General features: G+C 38.7%; 1 protein-coding gene across 3 annotated transcripts in view; it reads right to left on the bottom strand.

The window, feature by feature from the left end:
* Positions 1-15,000, bottom strand: part of LOC145252377 (bactericidal permeability-increasing protein-like) — a 103,087-nt gene that overhangs the window by 9,723 nt on the left and 78,364 nt on the right. For all 3 annotated transcript variants that reach the window (XM_080111775.1, XM_080111776.1, XM_080111774.1), the window contains 3 exons: positions 13,164-13,238; positions 5,583-5,750; positions 2,042-2,109 (listed from right to left, as the gene is read on the bottom strand). In XM_080111775.1, coding sequence (XP_079967901.1) covers positions 2,042-2,109; positions 5,583-5,750; positions 13,164-13,238 — 311 coding nt within the window. The remainder of the gene's footprint in view (positions 1-2,041; positions 2,110-5,582; positions 5,751-13,163; positions 13,239-15,000) is intronic.

Raw genomic sequence — 15,000 nt, forward strand, 5'->3', positions numbered from 1 at the left:
TTTAAAATTATCGTCGACTCTTGAAAATTCAGTATGTTATTGCTATAAATCTTATGAGATTATTGACCACTTTTTATGATTTCAGGTTCAAAGGAACAACTACAACAGGAATTGAAATACACCCTACTAAATCCTGATTGTCACAGCTGGTGAATTTCAAAAATGCAATCTGGACATGAGGATATTTTAGAAGAACGATATGCGATAAAATTCTGTTTTAAACTTGGAAAAAATGACACAGAAACGTATGGAATGCTTCAGACTGCTTTTGTATGAGTTAAGGATCAGTTTTTGAGTGGTATAAGAGGTTCAAGGAAAGCAGGGAGTCTGTGAGGATGATGAGAATTGTGGGAAAATAAGGAAGTCAGAACACCAGAGTTGATTGGCCAAATAAAGAATTTCATCGATAAGGCCCGTCGTGTGTCTAAAGAGAAAATAAGTGCACAGTGTAATGTCAGGATGTACACACAATTATTCGCGACGAACTGAAGATGTGGAAGCTTTGTGGAAAGTTTCCCCCAAGGGTGCTCAGAGAAGATCACAGACTATTTGACCAAGATGGGTATCAAGACAGTTCCTCACCCTCCCTATAGTCCAAACCTTGCTCCCTGTGACTTTTGGTTATTCCCTAAGCTCAAGGAAAAACTTAGAGACTGTCGTTATGAGACAACTAAGGAGATAAAAGATGCTGTGACGAGAGTCATTAATAAGCTCACACAAGAGGACTTCTATGGGGCCTTCCAAGTTGTTAGAACGGCACAACAAGTGCATTGCAGTCGGAGGAGATTACTTTAAAGGGACTAGAGTTTCATATGTGTACTATCAAGAAAAGTGGCCATACGAAAAAAGTCTGGAAACTTATTGAAGGCATCCCGTACTTCTTATTTTGGCACTGACCAGATTTCGTCCGTCCTCACCGTCTTCGGTTCAGGAATTGTCTGGGATTGTTTTGACAAACATTATCATCGAGATAAATTCACAGATCAAAATATCGGATGTAAACCTTTGATGATTATGAAGTCCTTTCAATAACACACTTCTTACCCATGAAATGATTACCAAAGTGTCCCCATTTTTTTTTAATACTTTTTTTTCACCACAAACAATGTGTATAGGCACTTAGACGTAAGGGGGTACTATTTGTGGTCCTGTCTATCATAGGATTGTGGATAGTTGAGTAGCGAGATTTCTATTCACATTACATTTGAACTTCTGCATGTCAGTACAGTCAAAGAAGAAACTATTAAAACAAAAGGCTTTCCGACATCTAAGGGTCTGAACAGTAAAGGGTGGGATTTTGCTGCTTATCAGGTTAGTCGGGAAATCGAAAAAAACAGGCACAGGGATGCAACACTGCGACGATGCGACAGAGGTTGGAGCTTGACCGATAGTGCGGGACCTATTACATTTGAAACACTTTTGGGACCCTGTCTAACGGATCCAATGTGACTGAATAGCGAGAAAATAAAATCTGTCACTCATTCATGACTGAAACTTGTTAGACAAGTCAGATATCGACTTAAGTTTAATTTTGTAAAAAATTTATTTATGGAAATTGCTTGAGGCAGGACATGAAGCCACTTGATGTAAGGAGCTAACAAGAACGAAAGGTGATTATCGCAAAGGCAGGAAATGCCTATTGACGTTAATCTTGAAAATACTAAGCTTGTAGGTAGGAGGAAAACAGTCAGCAGGGAACAAGTTCCATGAACTTGCAGTTCTCGGAAAGAAGTTACTGGAATAAGAGGCTGTATTACAACGAGGTATTAAAACAGCGAATTGATGGAGACTAATAGACTAACGAGTCAAACGAGCTGGAACAAAGGAAGCAGGAAATAGATCAGACAATTCTGAAGAACATATGTCATAATAGAATTTATAGAAATATTGAAACTAGCAAGATCACGCTTGTGAGAGAGCGGTTGCAGTGAAGAAGAGGAAATATAGTTGGATTATGAATTTAATTTTCCTTAACTTTAACCCTAACCCTAACTTTTACCCTAACCCTTTCATGGAGACCAATATTGTGTTTTGTGCTTACCTTATATTCGTGACACTGTAGTAAAGAATGCTATTATTCACTCTTGCTGTCAAATCCGATTTCACGTTCTAAAAAGAAAGAAAAAAAAAACAAGAAAAAAAAAACGAATTTATCAAGTTCCAAAGCATTTTATAATAAAATGCCGAAGTTATGGCTATACAACTTCTTGGATAATATTTAACGTAATGTAATGTTTTCATACACAAAGGAATGTACAATGAACTATACGCTAAAAGATGGAACGCATAGAAAACACATTGTCTTTTTTCATTCACGCGTACTCATGCATCCATATATTATCGCCAGTGAGAAGCACAAATCAATTAAAAAGGTCTTTATTTTACGTACGGTCTGGTCTTCATTCTTTTCCATCGTTGTTTTTAACGTGTGCGTAGTTGATCCGTATTGTTCGTTGTCTAGTAGATGTTTAATTCATGCAATAAACACATATATAAAAATACAAAGAGATTTGTTGGCAGTTTTTAAGGTTTTATTGGGAAGGAAGGTTTGTTCACACGGCGAGAGACAAAAAATAAATTTCTTATATATATATATATATATATATATATATATATATATATATATATATATATATATATATATAAATAAGCTAAAATTAATTCCTTGTTAAATATTCTTACTTAGCTTAAAGAATGGTCGACGTACGGACAGGTCTCGATGAAATTTGTCGAGGAAGATTTCTACATTGTGAGCACGTGTGGTTTAGCTACTTTCCCGCCACGAACTGCTCAGAACATTGTTGAACACGTAGCGCAATTTTCATCCAACAATTTGACATCTTTTTTTCTAGCGTTTCAGAGAGCTGACCCTTAACCCCTATCATCTCAATCGCTGGATGTGCAGAAGATTATAAAACATTTTTTTTCTGTGTTTGATTATGCATTTATTTTGATTATTTTCATAGTTAATAAAATATTTAATCAGCGTAGAATATTTTGGTGTATTTTTAAACATGAACAAATTTTTTAAACATGCATGCCTAATCATTATAACCTTTTGTTGATTAAAAATCGTACTTTTATAAGCTACGGATGTCCAAAATAGCCTATGATTGCTTCCCATTTTCCTGAATACTTATATAGTCAAAACACAACCTATAGAAACATTTCTTTATGAAAATCAGGTTATACTTAGGGATGTTTGAAATAGCATAATGATTTCTTCTATTAAAACTGCCTCAGTTAAATAATAATAATAACTACACGTATTTATTTAGACTAGCAGGGGCGCGGGGCAGAGCGTCCGACCTTGTATGATCGTGAAATACGCTTAAACAGATTATAATTCATGCAATTTCGTATTTATTATTACAGAGCCAATTTCCATCTGCCACCAGACATGTATTTAATGTAACACCCTCGAAATTCAAAATATCCACCGACGTAAAGCGTTCGCGACAAAGTTTTTTTTCTTTGTAAAAATAATAACAAATTACAGCTTTTTTATTGTATATAACAGTAAGAAGCAGTAACACTGTTACTACTCTTAAAAAGAAAGAAAAAACAAAACTTTGACACGAACTTTTTAGGTGAAAGAAAGACGTAATTTATTTCTGGCGTTCAACACACAAGTCGTCAACACGTATTTACAACACGACATGATAGGGTTTCTCTTTCTTTCTCTTTCTCGTCATATACCAACCCTTTGCTTTTAGCTGAAATCAGATGTTGTATTGCAGTAATTATCCCTAAAACCCACAGGTCGGCCGACTCGCTTTCAAAGAGGTAGGAGGAAATTCGCGTGCTTGTCAGACATACACTTTCAAATCGCCACGCGTCTTTTCCCTTTTCTTCTCTTTCTTTTTGCATATGCACTCCATTCTATAATGTCATGCTCACGCCACGGCTTAAATACTGATCAGTATTAACTCGACACGTGAGTCGTCAATATGCGCACGTGTCCTGGCTTGATCATTTAACGGAGGAGCCGGTAACTTCGTCACAAAGCGATCGCACAATCGTAAATTCGTCTTTTCATGATTTATACAGCATGAATGGTTTAGCGTAAGACTAAGTGTAACATTTAAAAAAGACAAAATAAATATCTTAATACGTAATCTCTTTTTATAATCAACTTTTTATAATTTTTTATAATAATGATTTAAGTCTAATGGTTACTATAGAAACAAGCTTCATTTTATGAAGAAAGACGGCACAATAAGACGTTCACTAGGTTTACTTCAAGATTTTATTTAGAGAAAATTGGGAGAGAGAGAGAGAGAGAGAGAGAGAGAGAGAGAGAGAGAGATTAATATTCCCTCAGCTAACTGTTTACTTTTTAACTTAACTTTGTAATTTACAGAAATAAGCGTGTCACAGGGACAGAGACGACGAGACAACACCCCGCTTAGATTATTTCTACATTATTGGCGGTGTCTCATTCGCACGGCTGAATCTTAGCGCTTAGCGCTTAGAGGACAGTTTCCCATCATGGTATCGCACACGAACCCAGAGCCCAACCACTGTTTAAAAAAAGTGTCGGGCTCCGTGTTTTTATTTGTTGCATCTGTGTTATTTTATTTTCCTACTTATGAATCCGTGCACTCCCTTCCCTCGACAGCCGTCAGCGTGAGAAACAACGACCATACGTCTATAAGAAGGTAAGCAAAGAAGACGAAGGAGAAATCCAGGGTACACAACGTTGAAGTCGGCGAGATATCGACGGGGACCACATGGTGTCACAATAATACACCATTGCACTGCCTAACATGATTATTATTAACCAGAGTTGCAGATTGTTCTAGTTATGTGATATATGCAAGACTTTTGACTCACTTTACAAAATAACGATTTTAAAATAAAGCATTTCATTGATTTTCGTAGCATAAATGCGATTAAAATTGTAATTGGTTACTTTGCTTTACGGCATATCAACTCTTTTCATATTATTTAATACCGAGTCTAGTAAGTGGAAAAAGTTTTCATGCTTCAAGTTCTTTATATCTTCAAATATTTATCAGGGTGACTCCCAAAAAACGGACCCCAACTCTAATTAGGCCCCATTTCTTAGTGTTTTGTCCGAATGAAATGAAACTTTGGTCATAACAAGTTTATTATATTCAAAACATCACATCAAAACACTAGGGTCTTTGCCCCTTTTTTTCTCCGTTCTACAGCATATGTTCTAGATGGTCTCCATTTAGCTTTTCTTTGGGAGGGGGTCACCCTGTATTATTTTTCGACATATCAATGTTTTTCGGATTATTTAATGTCGAATCAGCTGAATTTGAAAAAAAGGTATTGTTTCAAGATGTTTATATCTTCGAATATTTATTCATCGTGTTTGGTTTGGTAGTTTTGTTTTAAAACATATCAACCCTTTTCGAGTTATTTAATGTCGATTACGGCCACCTTGATAAAAGTTTCCAATCTTCACATTTTTAATATCTTCAAATATTTATTAATGGTGTTTGGTTTGGTTGTTTTGTTTTCTAGAGGATTTAACTTAGCAGAACATGATTGAGTTTTTCAAAGGAAAAACAAAAAAAATGTACATGCTAAATGAATCCATGTATACTTACTATTCGAACACCGAAGGTATCGACGGTTGAAATGTTGGGCAAATGCACGGAGAATTTCAGTAATATTGAAACATCAAGTTGAATGACGCCAGGGCGGAAATAGGTCCTTGGTCGATCAAGAGTGGATATTTCTATAGTTACTTCGCTGTTTGGAAACGCATTGCCGATCTAAAAAAGAAAAGAAAAGAAAACAAATCAAAAAGAAAAAAAGAAAAAAATTGAAAAAAGAGAGAAAAAAAGAAAAAGAAAATAATGAAAAAAAAAGAGAAAAAAGAAAAAGAAAACGACAGCATGAACGAATTGTGACATTGTACTTAGTATTTCTTCGAAAGTCCGCGGATTAAGCACTTTCACCTTTTATTTGTGTTTCCTTTTCTAAAAATAAATTTAAGTCTTGTTAAAGTGTTTCTCAACGTTATTTTTTAAACACACACACACACACACACACACACACACACACACATATATATATATATATATATATATATATATATATATATATATATATATATATATATATATATATAACTAGCGGCTATGCCGCGTCCGGCACACGCAACGCCAAGTCAAAGACAAAATCGAGTACACTCAACATCAAGTACACTCAACATCGTCTTACCATAAACGCTTACCCTGTGAACTTGGAATATGGGAAATTCCCATATGCACAAAACAAAATCACTGAAAAAACAAAAATACCCTAACTAAGGGCAAGGATAATGAGTAAATGTTGGATAAAATGATAATTAAAATTATTACGAACTCGACCAGATTCGAACCTGGAATCTTCTGATCCGTAACCAGATGCGTTATCTATTGCGCCACAAATCCTGTTCGTATGCCGAAAGATGTTACCGCGTCTCCTTACAGACAGTGCTAAATTCCGTTTACATGGGCAGGTTACTTTTTCGACAATTGCATGGAACGGCCCCCAAACCCTTATTTCGGTCTTTTTGTGTGACAATCAAATTGTTCGTTACGAACCATATATAGATAAGAACAATCTAGGGACTCACACCTTTCAGGAAAAAAATAGAATTTTTTCAATTTGGTGCATCCGTTCGAAAGTTTTATATGCGCGCACACACGCACACACACGCACTCACACACACATAAATAAATAAATAAATAAACATTTAGAATTTTATTAATAGTATAGATAAATAATTAGTAATAAATATTGATATTTGCAAGGAAAATTAAAAGAGGTTTAAAACTTAGACTTAGAATGACTTTAATGAACTTAAGGATGAATTAAATAACCTTTAGAATGACTTGAATGGTTAAAAAATAACTGGAATTCTTCAAAAACAACTTGAATGATCTGGAGAATGACTTGAATGGCTTTGAGACTGACTGTTTGTAAAGGGGTGATCATTTTAAATTAAATTAATACAGAAAAGTGATCCCCCACTTTATATCACAATTAGAACAGATATAGGTATTTATTTGCTCCCCCACCGAGCAAATTAGGCACAAGGCCGATTTTTAATGCGAGGAGTGAAGGGGAAATGGGGACCAACTCCCCGGGGAGTAGGGGAGCTGGATAGTGACAATTGGTATGAAGGGTTGCCCCTACATTGACCAAGGTCTTATATGTGGGGTTTCCCCCACATATGGTCTTTGCCTGCAGTATCTGCCGGAACAGATGGTATTTATTTGCTCCCCCACCGAGCAAATTAGGCACAAGGCCAATTTTTAATGTGAGGAGTGAAGGGAGGGGGAAGGGAAAAAGGGGACCAGCTCCCGAGAGGTGGGAAATGGGAGCTGGTTAAAGGTCAGGTATGTGGGGTTGCCCCCACATCTGGTCTTTGCTAGTCATAGCTAGTCATAGCTTGCAGTATCTGCCGGAACAGATGGTATTTATTTGCTCCCCAACCGAGCAAATTAGGCACAAGGCCGATTTTTAATGTGAGGAGTGAAGGGAGGGGAAAGGGAAAAAGGGGACCAGCTCCCGAGAGGTGGGAAATGGGAGCTGGTTAAAGGTCAGGCATGTGGGGTTTCCCCCACATCTGGTCTTTGCTAGTCATAGCTAGTCATAGCTTGCAGCATCTGCCGGAACAGATGGTATTTATTTGCTCCCCCACCGAGCAAATTAGGTACAAGGCCGATTTTTAAAGTGAGGAGTGAAGGGGAAATGGAGACCAACTCCCCGGGGAGTAGGGGAGCTGGATAGTGACAATTGGTATGAAGGGTTGCCCCTTCATTGACCAAGGTCTTATATGTGGGGTTTCCCCCACATATGGTCTTTGATTGCAGTATCTGCCGGAACAGATGGTATTTATTTGCTCCCCCACCGAGCAAATTAGGCACAAGGCCAATTTTTAATGTGAGGAGTGAAGGGAGGGGGAAGGGAAAAAGGGGACCAGCTCCCGAGAGGTGGGAAATGGGAGCTGGTTAAAGGTCAGGCATGTGGGGTTTCCCCCACATCTGGTCTTTGCTAGTCAGAGCTAGTCATAGCTTGCAGTATCTGCCGGAACAGATGGTATTTATTTGCTCCCCCACTGAGCAAATTAGGCACAAGGCCGATTTTTAAAGTGAGGAGTGAAGGGGAAATGGAGGACCAACTCCCCGGGGAGTAGGGGAGCTGGATAGTGACAATTGGTATGAAGGGTTGCACTTACATTGACCAAGGTCTTATATGTGGGGTTTCCCCCACATATGGTCTTTGCTTGCAGTATCTGCCGGAACAGATAGTATTTATTTGCTCCCCCACTGAGCAAATTAGGCACAAGGCCGTTTTTAATGTGAGGTAAAAACCAGCTCCCCTAAAAGTAGGCAAAAAGGGGTCACTCTGGTTACCAAAAATAATAATTGTCCCAGTACAGAGGGTTTCCCCTCCATTGACTGGTACAAATTATCTTAAGTGCAGCATCTGCCGGAACAGATGGTATTTATTTGCTCCCCCACCGAGCAAATTAGGCACAAGGCCAATTTTTAATGTGAGGAGTGAAGGGAGGGGGAAGGGAAAAAGGGGACCAGCTCCCGAGAGGTGGGAAATGGGAGCTGGTTAATGGTCAGGCATGTGGGGTTGCCCCCACATCTGGTCTTTGCTAGTCATAGCTAGTCCTAGCTAGTCATAGCTTGCAGTATCTGCCGGAACAGATGGTATTTATTTGCTCCCCCACCGAGCAAATTAGGCACAAGGCCAATTTTTAATGTGAGGAGTGAAGGGAGGGGGAAGGGAAAAGGGGACCAGCTCCCGAGAGGTGGGAAATGGGAGCTGGTTAAAGGTCAGGCATGTGGGGTTGCCCCCACATCTGGTCTTTGCTAGTCATAGCTAGTCATAGCTTGCAGTATCTGCCGGAACAGATGGTATTTATTTGCTCCCCCACTGAGCAAATTAGGCACAAGGCCGTTTTTAATGTGAGGTAAAAACCAGCTCCCCTAAAAGGGGTCACTCTGGTTACCAAAAATAATAATTGTCCCAGTACAGAGGGTTTCCCCTCCATTGACTGGTACAAATTATCTTAAGTGCAGCATCTGCCGGAACAGATGGTATTTATTTGCTCCCCCACCGAGCAAATTAGGCACAAGGCCAATTTTTAATGTGAGGAGTGAAGGGAGGGGGAAGGGAAAAAGGGGACCAGCTCCCGAGAGGTGGGAAATGGGAGCTGGTTAATGGTCAGGCATGTGGGGTTGCCCCCACATCTGGTCTTTGCTAGTCATAGCTAGTCCTAGCTAGTCATAGCTTGCAGTATCTGCCGGAACAGATGGTATTTATTTGCTCCCCCACCGAGCAAATTAGGCACAAGGCCAATTTTTAATGTGAGGAGTGAAGGGAGGGGGAAGGGAAAAGGGGACCAGCTCCCGAGAGGTGGGAAATGGGAGCTGGTTAAAGGTCAGGCATGTGGGGTTGCCCCCACATCTGGTCTTTGCTAGTCATAGCTAGTCATAGCTTGCAGCATCTGCCGGAACAGATACTACACTTTGATCCCGGACCGAAGGCCAAGCACAAAAGTGTTACGGACAGACCGACGAACCGACGGAGTGACTTATAAGAATCGCTTGTATGCGACTAAAAAAACAGTGTATAATGAACTTTACTGTACTTATGCACTACAACCTCGTGTTTCTTGCACTAATATATATTTACTTATTACTTATTACTTATTACTTATTACTTATTAGTTATTACTTATTACTTATTACTTATTACTTATTACACCCACGAATTTAAAAAGAAATTATAGCTACTAGCTGTACTACCCGACGTTGTACTTAAACACACTACTGTGTGCGGTTTTACTATCATATTTTAAACCATGCCGATTTTTTTTCTTTGATATACTAATTTTTCAGTCTTAATATAAGGGAAATAATTGAATATGAATGAATATAGAATTACAAATAATATTGATTTTTTTAGGAAGAAAGGTATCGATGACAAAGAAACGATAAAGTGGTTAAATTTACTGGCAATTTGCTATTCTATTTAAAACCTGCCATGTTTTTTTTTTCTTTTACGTTTATGGACTCGTAGCCTAACGAAGAAATTATTAAGAAAAATTCAGTTCTAAATAACACTCTTCCGGAAGTTGAAGGTTTAATTACTTATAAATTCAACTCGATCATGGCTGACGGAACGAGAAGTGCTACCCCCGTGAATTAAGTAAAAGTTTCCGCCCAATAGAACTCAAAATGAAAACAGTAATTCGAATAAACTTAATAATATAAACTGCTATTTTTTTTCTAGAAAATATTATTTTCACTTTCAATGTAAGGAAAGTAATTCAGTATGAATGAATACAGAGTTACGGTTAATATTGATCTTGTAGGAAGAAAACTATCGATGACAAAATAAACGATAAAACGATGAACTTCACTGGCATTTCTTTTTCTTTTCTTTTCTTTTCTTTTTTTTAACAATGCCGTTTAAAAAAATATTTTGTTCCAGTCAACGCCAAGTAAGTATACATAGGCGAATACAGAGTTACGGTTAATATTGATCTTGCAGGAAGAAAACTATCGATGACAAAATAAAAGATAAAACGATGAAATTCACTGGCATTCCTTTTCTTTTCTTTTCTTTTTTTTAACAATGCCGTTAAAAAAAATATTTTGTTCCAGTCAACGCCAAGTAAGTATACATAGGCGAATACAAAGTTACGTTCCGTTTTTTTTTTTTTTGAATGGCGGCCTTTTGAAATTAATTCCGATTTGAAATTAATTCCGATCTGAACAAAACAAAAACAAAGAAAACCTTGAATAACTAGAATGAAAATATATGTGCTGCTGCTATCGCGCACAGAAATCACTTTTTCCATAGCTACCAACGTAATAGATGCACTAAAACTAAAGCTGCTTTCAGGACTGCCATCAACCACTGTAAAAGAGTAATAAAAAATGCAAGCGAGCTATATGCCCAGTCTGTTAAATCCAAGGTAGCTGATCAGCGGCTTGGTTCCCACCAATTTTGGCAAATAACAAATAGGATCCTGAACAGAAGTGTGCGTTCTATCCCAACCATTATCAATGGACCAGAGGTCATCTCGTCAGCGTCAGACAAGGCCAAACTATTTGCAAAGAACTTTGCAGCTAATTCTATCCTATGCGACGAAGGCCATCAACTCCCCATATTTCCTCTTATAACACAGAACACGCTAGGTAACATACAAATATCCGTGCATGAGGTCGCCAAGCTAATCAAGAACCTTGATTCCAGTAAAGCAACTGGCCCTGACGGCATCCCAATTATAGTGTTAAAAAAGCTTCAACCAGAACTTGCTCCCATACTTACGAAACTGTTTAAGCGCTGCCTTAAGGAGAAGTGCTTTCCAACTCGCTGGAAGACCTCATCAGTTTGCCCTGTATTTAAGAATTCAGATGATAAGTCATCTCCCTCTCAGCACAGACGAATAAGTTTCCTGTGTGTTATGAGTAAGTTGCTGGAATCCATATTAAATAAAGAAATAGTCAACCACCCCAGCAGAAACAACCTTCTTAGTGACACATAATATGGTTTCCGCTCTACAAGATCTACCGCAGATGTGCTGACGGGTATATCTCATAGGATTAGTGAATCTCTTGACAAAGGCTTCCTTTCTAGGGCAATTGCTCTTGACATATCAAAAGCCTTCGACAAGGTATGGTATAAGGGTCTACTTCACAATATTTCCAGCTACGGTATAACTGGAAATGTTTTCTCAATCATTAAATCATTTCTCTCCGATAGGCTCATAAGAGTAGTGGTCGATGGACAAAAATCAGAGGCCTGCAGTATTAATGCTGGAGTCCCTCAGGGGTCAATTCTGGGCCCAACTATCTCCCTGATCTATATCAATGACCTCCCTAAACGCATACTTAAATCATTCGTTGACATCTATGCTGATGAAACGACCATCTACGGAAACACATCAAAGGTTTTAAATGACAAAGTTTTCTCTGATTCTCTCTCCTCTGATCTCGAGCACGTGGTTCAGTGGGGGAAGACGTGGCTGGTTACCATTTAATGCGTCTAAAACCAAACTCCTATCCTTACATCATCAACGCTCTGATCCCCATCTGGCATCAATTGGGATGGATGGCTCTCGTCTGGGAGAGGCCCCGTGTTTTGACAAGCTTCTGGGTTTGACCTTTACTCCTGATCTAAAATGGAACACGTACATCAAATCTGTTGCCAAGGTCGCTGGAAAGAAGGTGGGATCCTTCTACGGCTCCAGAAGATATCTCACTACTGATGCAATTCTCTATCTATATAAAAGCCAAGTACGTCCAAGGATGGAATACTGTTGCCATATCTGGACAGGAGCTGCTAAAAACAGCCTATCCTGCCTTGACAGAGTACAAAATAGACTTCGTGGCTTAGTGGGGGATGTCCTTTTCTCTACCCTGCAACCTCTCTCCCACAGAAGAGACGTTGCGAGCCTATCCTTGTTTTATCGTTATTTCCATGGCAGGTGCTCGTCTGAACTCCAGTCTCTGGTCCCCCCTCGCCAATCTTTCACGAAAAACACCCGTCTAGCCGAATGCACTGTGAAAAATTTTCCCCACTCTTTATCTGTGCCTAAATCAAAACGTGGATTCCATGAACAAAGCTTCTTTCTTAGAACTGCACGCCTGTGGAACTCTGTTCCGTCTACCTGCTTCCCACCTAACTACAACTTGGATGTGTTCAAGTCCAACGTTAACAAATTCCTAATAAACCGCCCCCTTAAGTAAACACTTCATCAAATCTCCACACTAACGTAATGCACTTGCAATAACCTTTATCCCTGAGTGGCTTCCGGGCCTTGATAAGTGGTGACCTCTGTGTAAAAAAAATATTAATTTTTCAGGAAGAAAGCTATCGATTACAAAATAAAAGATAAAAGAGACTGAGTTTACTACAAATATTAGGTGTTTTTTTTTTACAAAGGAGTAACTACAAATCAAGGCCCTTGGGAAACTCGAGGATAAGGGTTAATGTGTGTACGGTAGTCATTAAGACCGTAGCGTTGTAATCGTTTGTGAAAATTTTGAATAACTACATTATTTATGAGGACGTAGTCAGCTGGGAAGCAGACCAGCGGAACAGAGTTCCTCAGACGGGCAGTTCTAAAAAGAAGTTTTGTTCATATTGATGTAGAGTGGTTTACTTACCTGAGGTACAATTGTGCCGATGCAAGTTGACTTGGGGCATGTAGTCAGGAGAAGATCTTTGCTGCCATCTGGAAGCTGGAAAAGATATTTTAACACATGTCCATTCAATCTGCGCGTTTAGTGATGAAAAAATCTATTTCAAAGGCAAACCGATAAAAAAATTTCTTTTTTCAGCTTTAAGCCTGACAAACCTGAGAATGCTTTTTCAAACTTCAGCGTAATGGACCAAACATCATTCACCATACATAAAATATTGATAAACCGCCCGCGAGAAATTAGCACTTCTTGTTTTTATGTGACCTTAGTTAGTGACTGTCGGTGACACGTGGTGCCATCACTTGTCGAAAGTAAATGCATTTCAGTTAGGAAATATGAACAAATCATGTCTTATACCTTGTCCGGTGGCAAAAGCTGCTGATGACGCCAGTGATAAAGCTATATATATATATATATATATATATATATATATATATATATATATATATATAGAGAGAGAGAGAGAGAGAGAGAGAGAGAGAGAGAGAGAGAGAGAGAGAGAGAGGGGATGGATATCAAAATCCGAAAGCGAGAGTTATGCAAAGATCGTCGCTGACATGAAAAGATGGAGAAACCATATTTTTATAGTGTCCGGTGGCAAAAGCTGCTGATGACGCTAGAGAAAGAGATAAAGAGAACGAGAGAGAGAGAGAGAGAGAGAGAGAGAGAGAAAGAGAGAGAGAGACGGCGATAGATAGATAGATAGATAGATAGACAGACAGACAGAGGTGTATCAAATTTCGGAAGTTAGATTTACACTGAGCTCACCGCTGACATGGACTGCAACAAGTTGACAGTCACCCGAATGATGGAGAAGGATATTGTTTACTCCTCCTACCCTAAGTGCTACCACATTCTCATCATTAGTGTCTCCGTCGAGTCAAGGAAGGTCAAGGCGGCGGCTTTACTGAACAAGCGCAAGTTCAATGGAACGCTGAGGTTCTTTTCTAATGAAAAGAACTTCAACCGGGACCAGACGAGCAACAGGCAGAAGGACAGGTGGATCTTTTAAAGAGATAGAGGAAGTTCACATGTCGACGCATACGAAGTTTTCCTCCTCCGCCAGGATTTTTGGCGTTATATCCAACAAACCCCTATTATTCTAGAAAGAATCACAGCCGAAATCTACCAGGACGTGCTGAGTATTGTGGTGATACTCCCTATTGGACGAGGTCGTCACCGGAATATACCAACATATACATTTACATTTTATTAAAAAAATTAAAAGAAAGGAAAAATATATTCTTTCATTTCATTTAAAAAATCAAGGAGTAGAATCGAAACCGCACTCTCGATGTTTTTAATCTGATATTTTCCGAATTCAGACACTTGTTAAGTCGACTTTTAAAAACAATACTCATAAAAACAGTCAGATATACGCCTTTGAAGTTTAAGGGGATTCTCTTTCCATGGATCACTTAAAGATGGGGCACATATATATTCAATATATAGTGGGTAATATACAGAGGCATGTGAAGCATCCTCCCGTTGTACCGCGATAGGTCCCCAACAGTCAATCGATTTGATTGAAAAAAGAAGTGATTTTACCGGTTTTGATAACAATAAAAATAGGGGAGTGTGAAACATTCGTTGATCATCATTCACTCCCGGACAACGTCGGGTCTCCTTGCTAGTACATATATAAATTTAATAAAATAGGACATTTAGAGTTTTCAGAGGATTATGTTGTAGGGGTGCATTCGAGAAAACTTTCATTGTCTCCTATAGTAAATCTAATTGATAAAACTCACTACGTTTGTCTGTCTGTCTCTATTTTTTCAAAGTTCATCTCTCCCGGGAC

Source organism: Euprymna scolopes, chromosome 29, assembly GCF_053919585.1.
Source record: "Euprymna scolopes isolate OS-2025 chromosome 29, ASM5391958v1, whole genome shotgun sequence".
NCBI lineage: Eukaryota > Metazoa > Mollusca > Cephalopoda > Sepiida > Sepiolidae > Euprymna > Euprymna scolopes.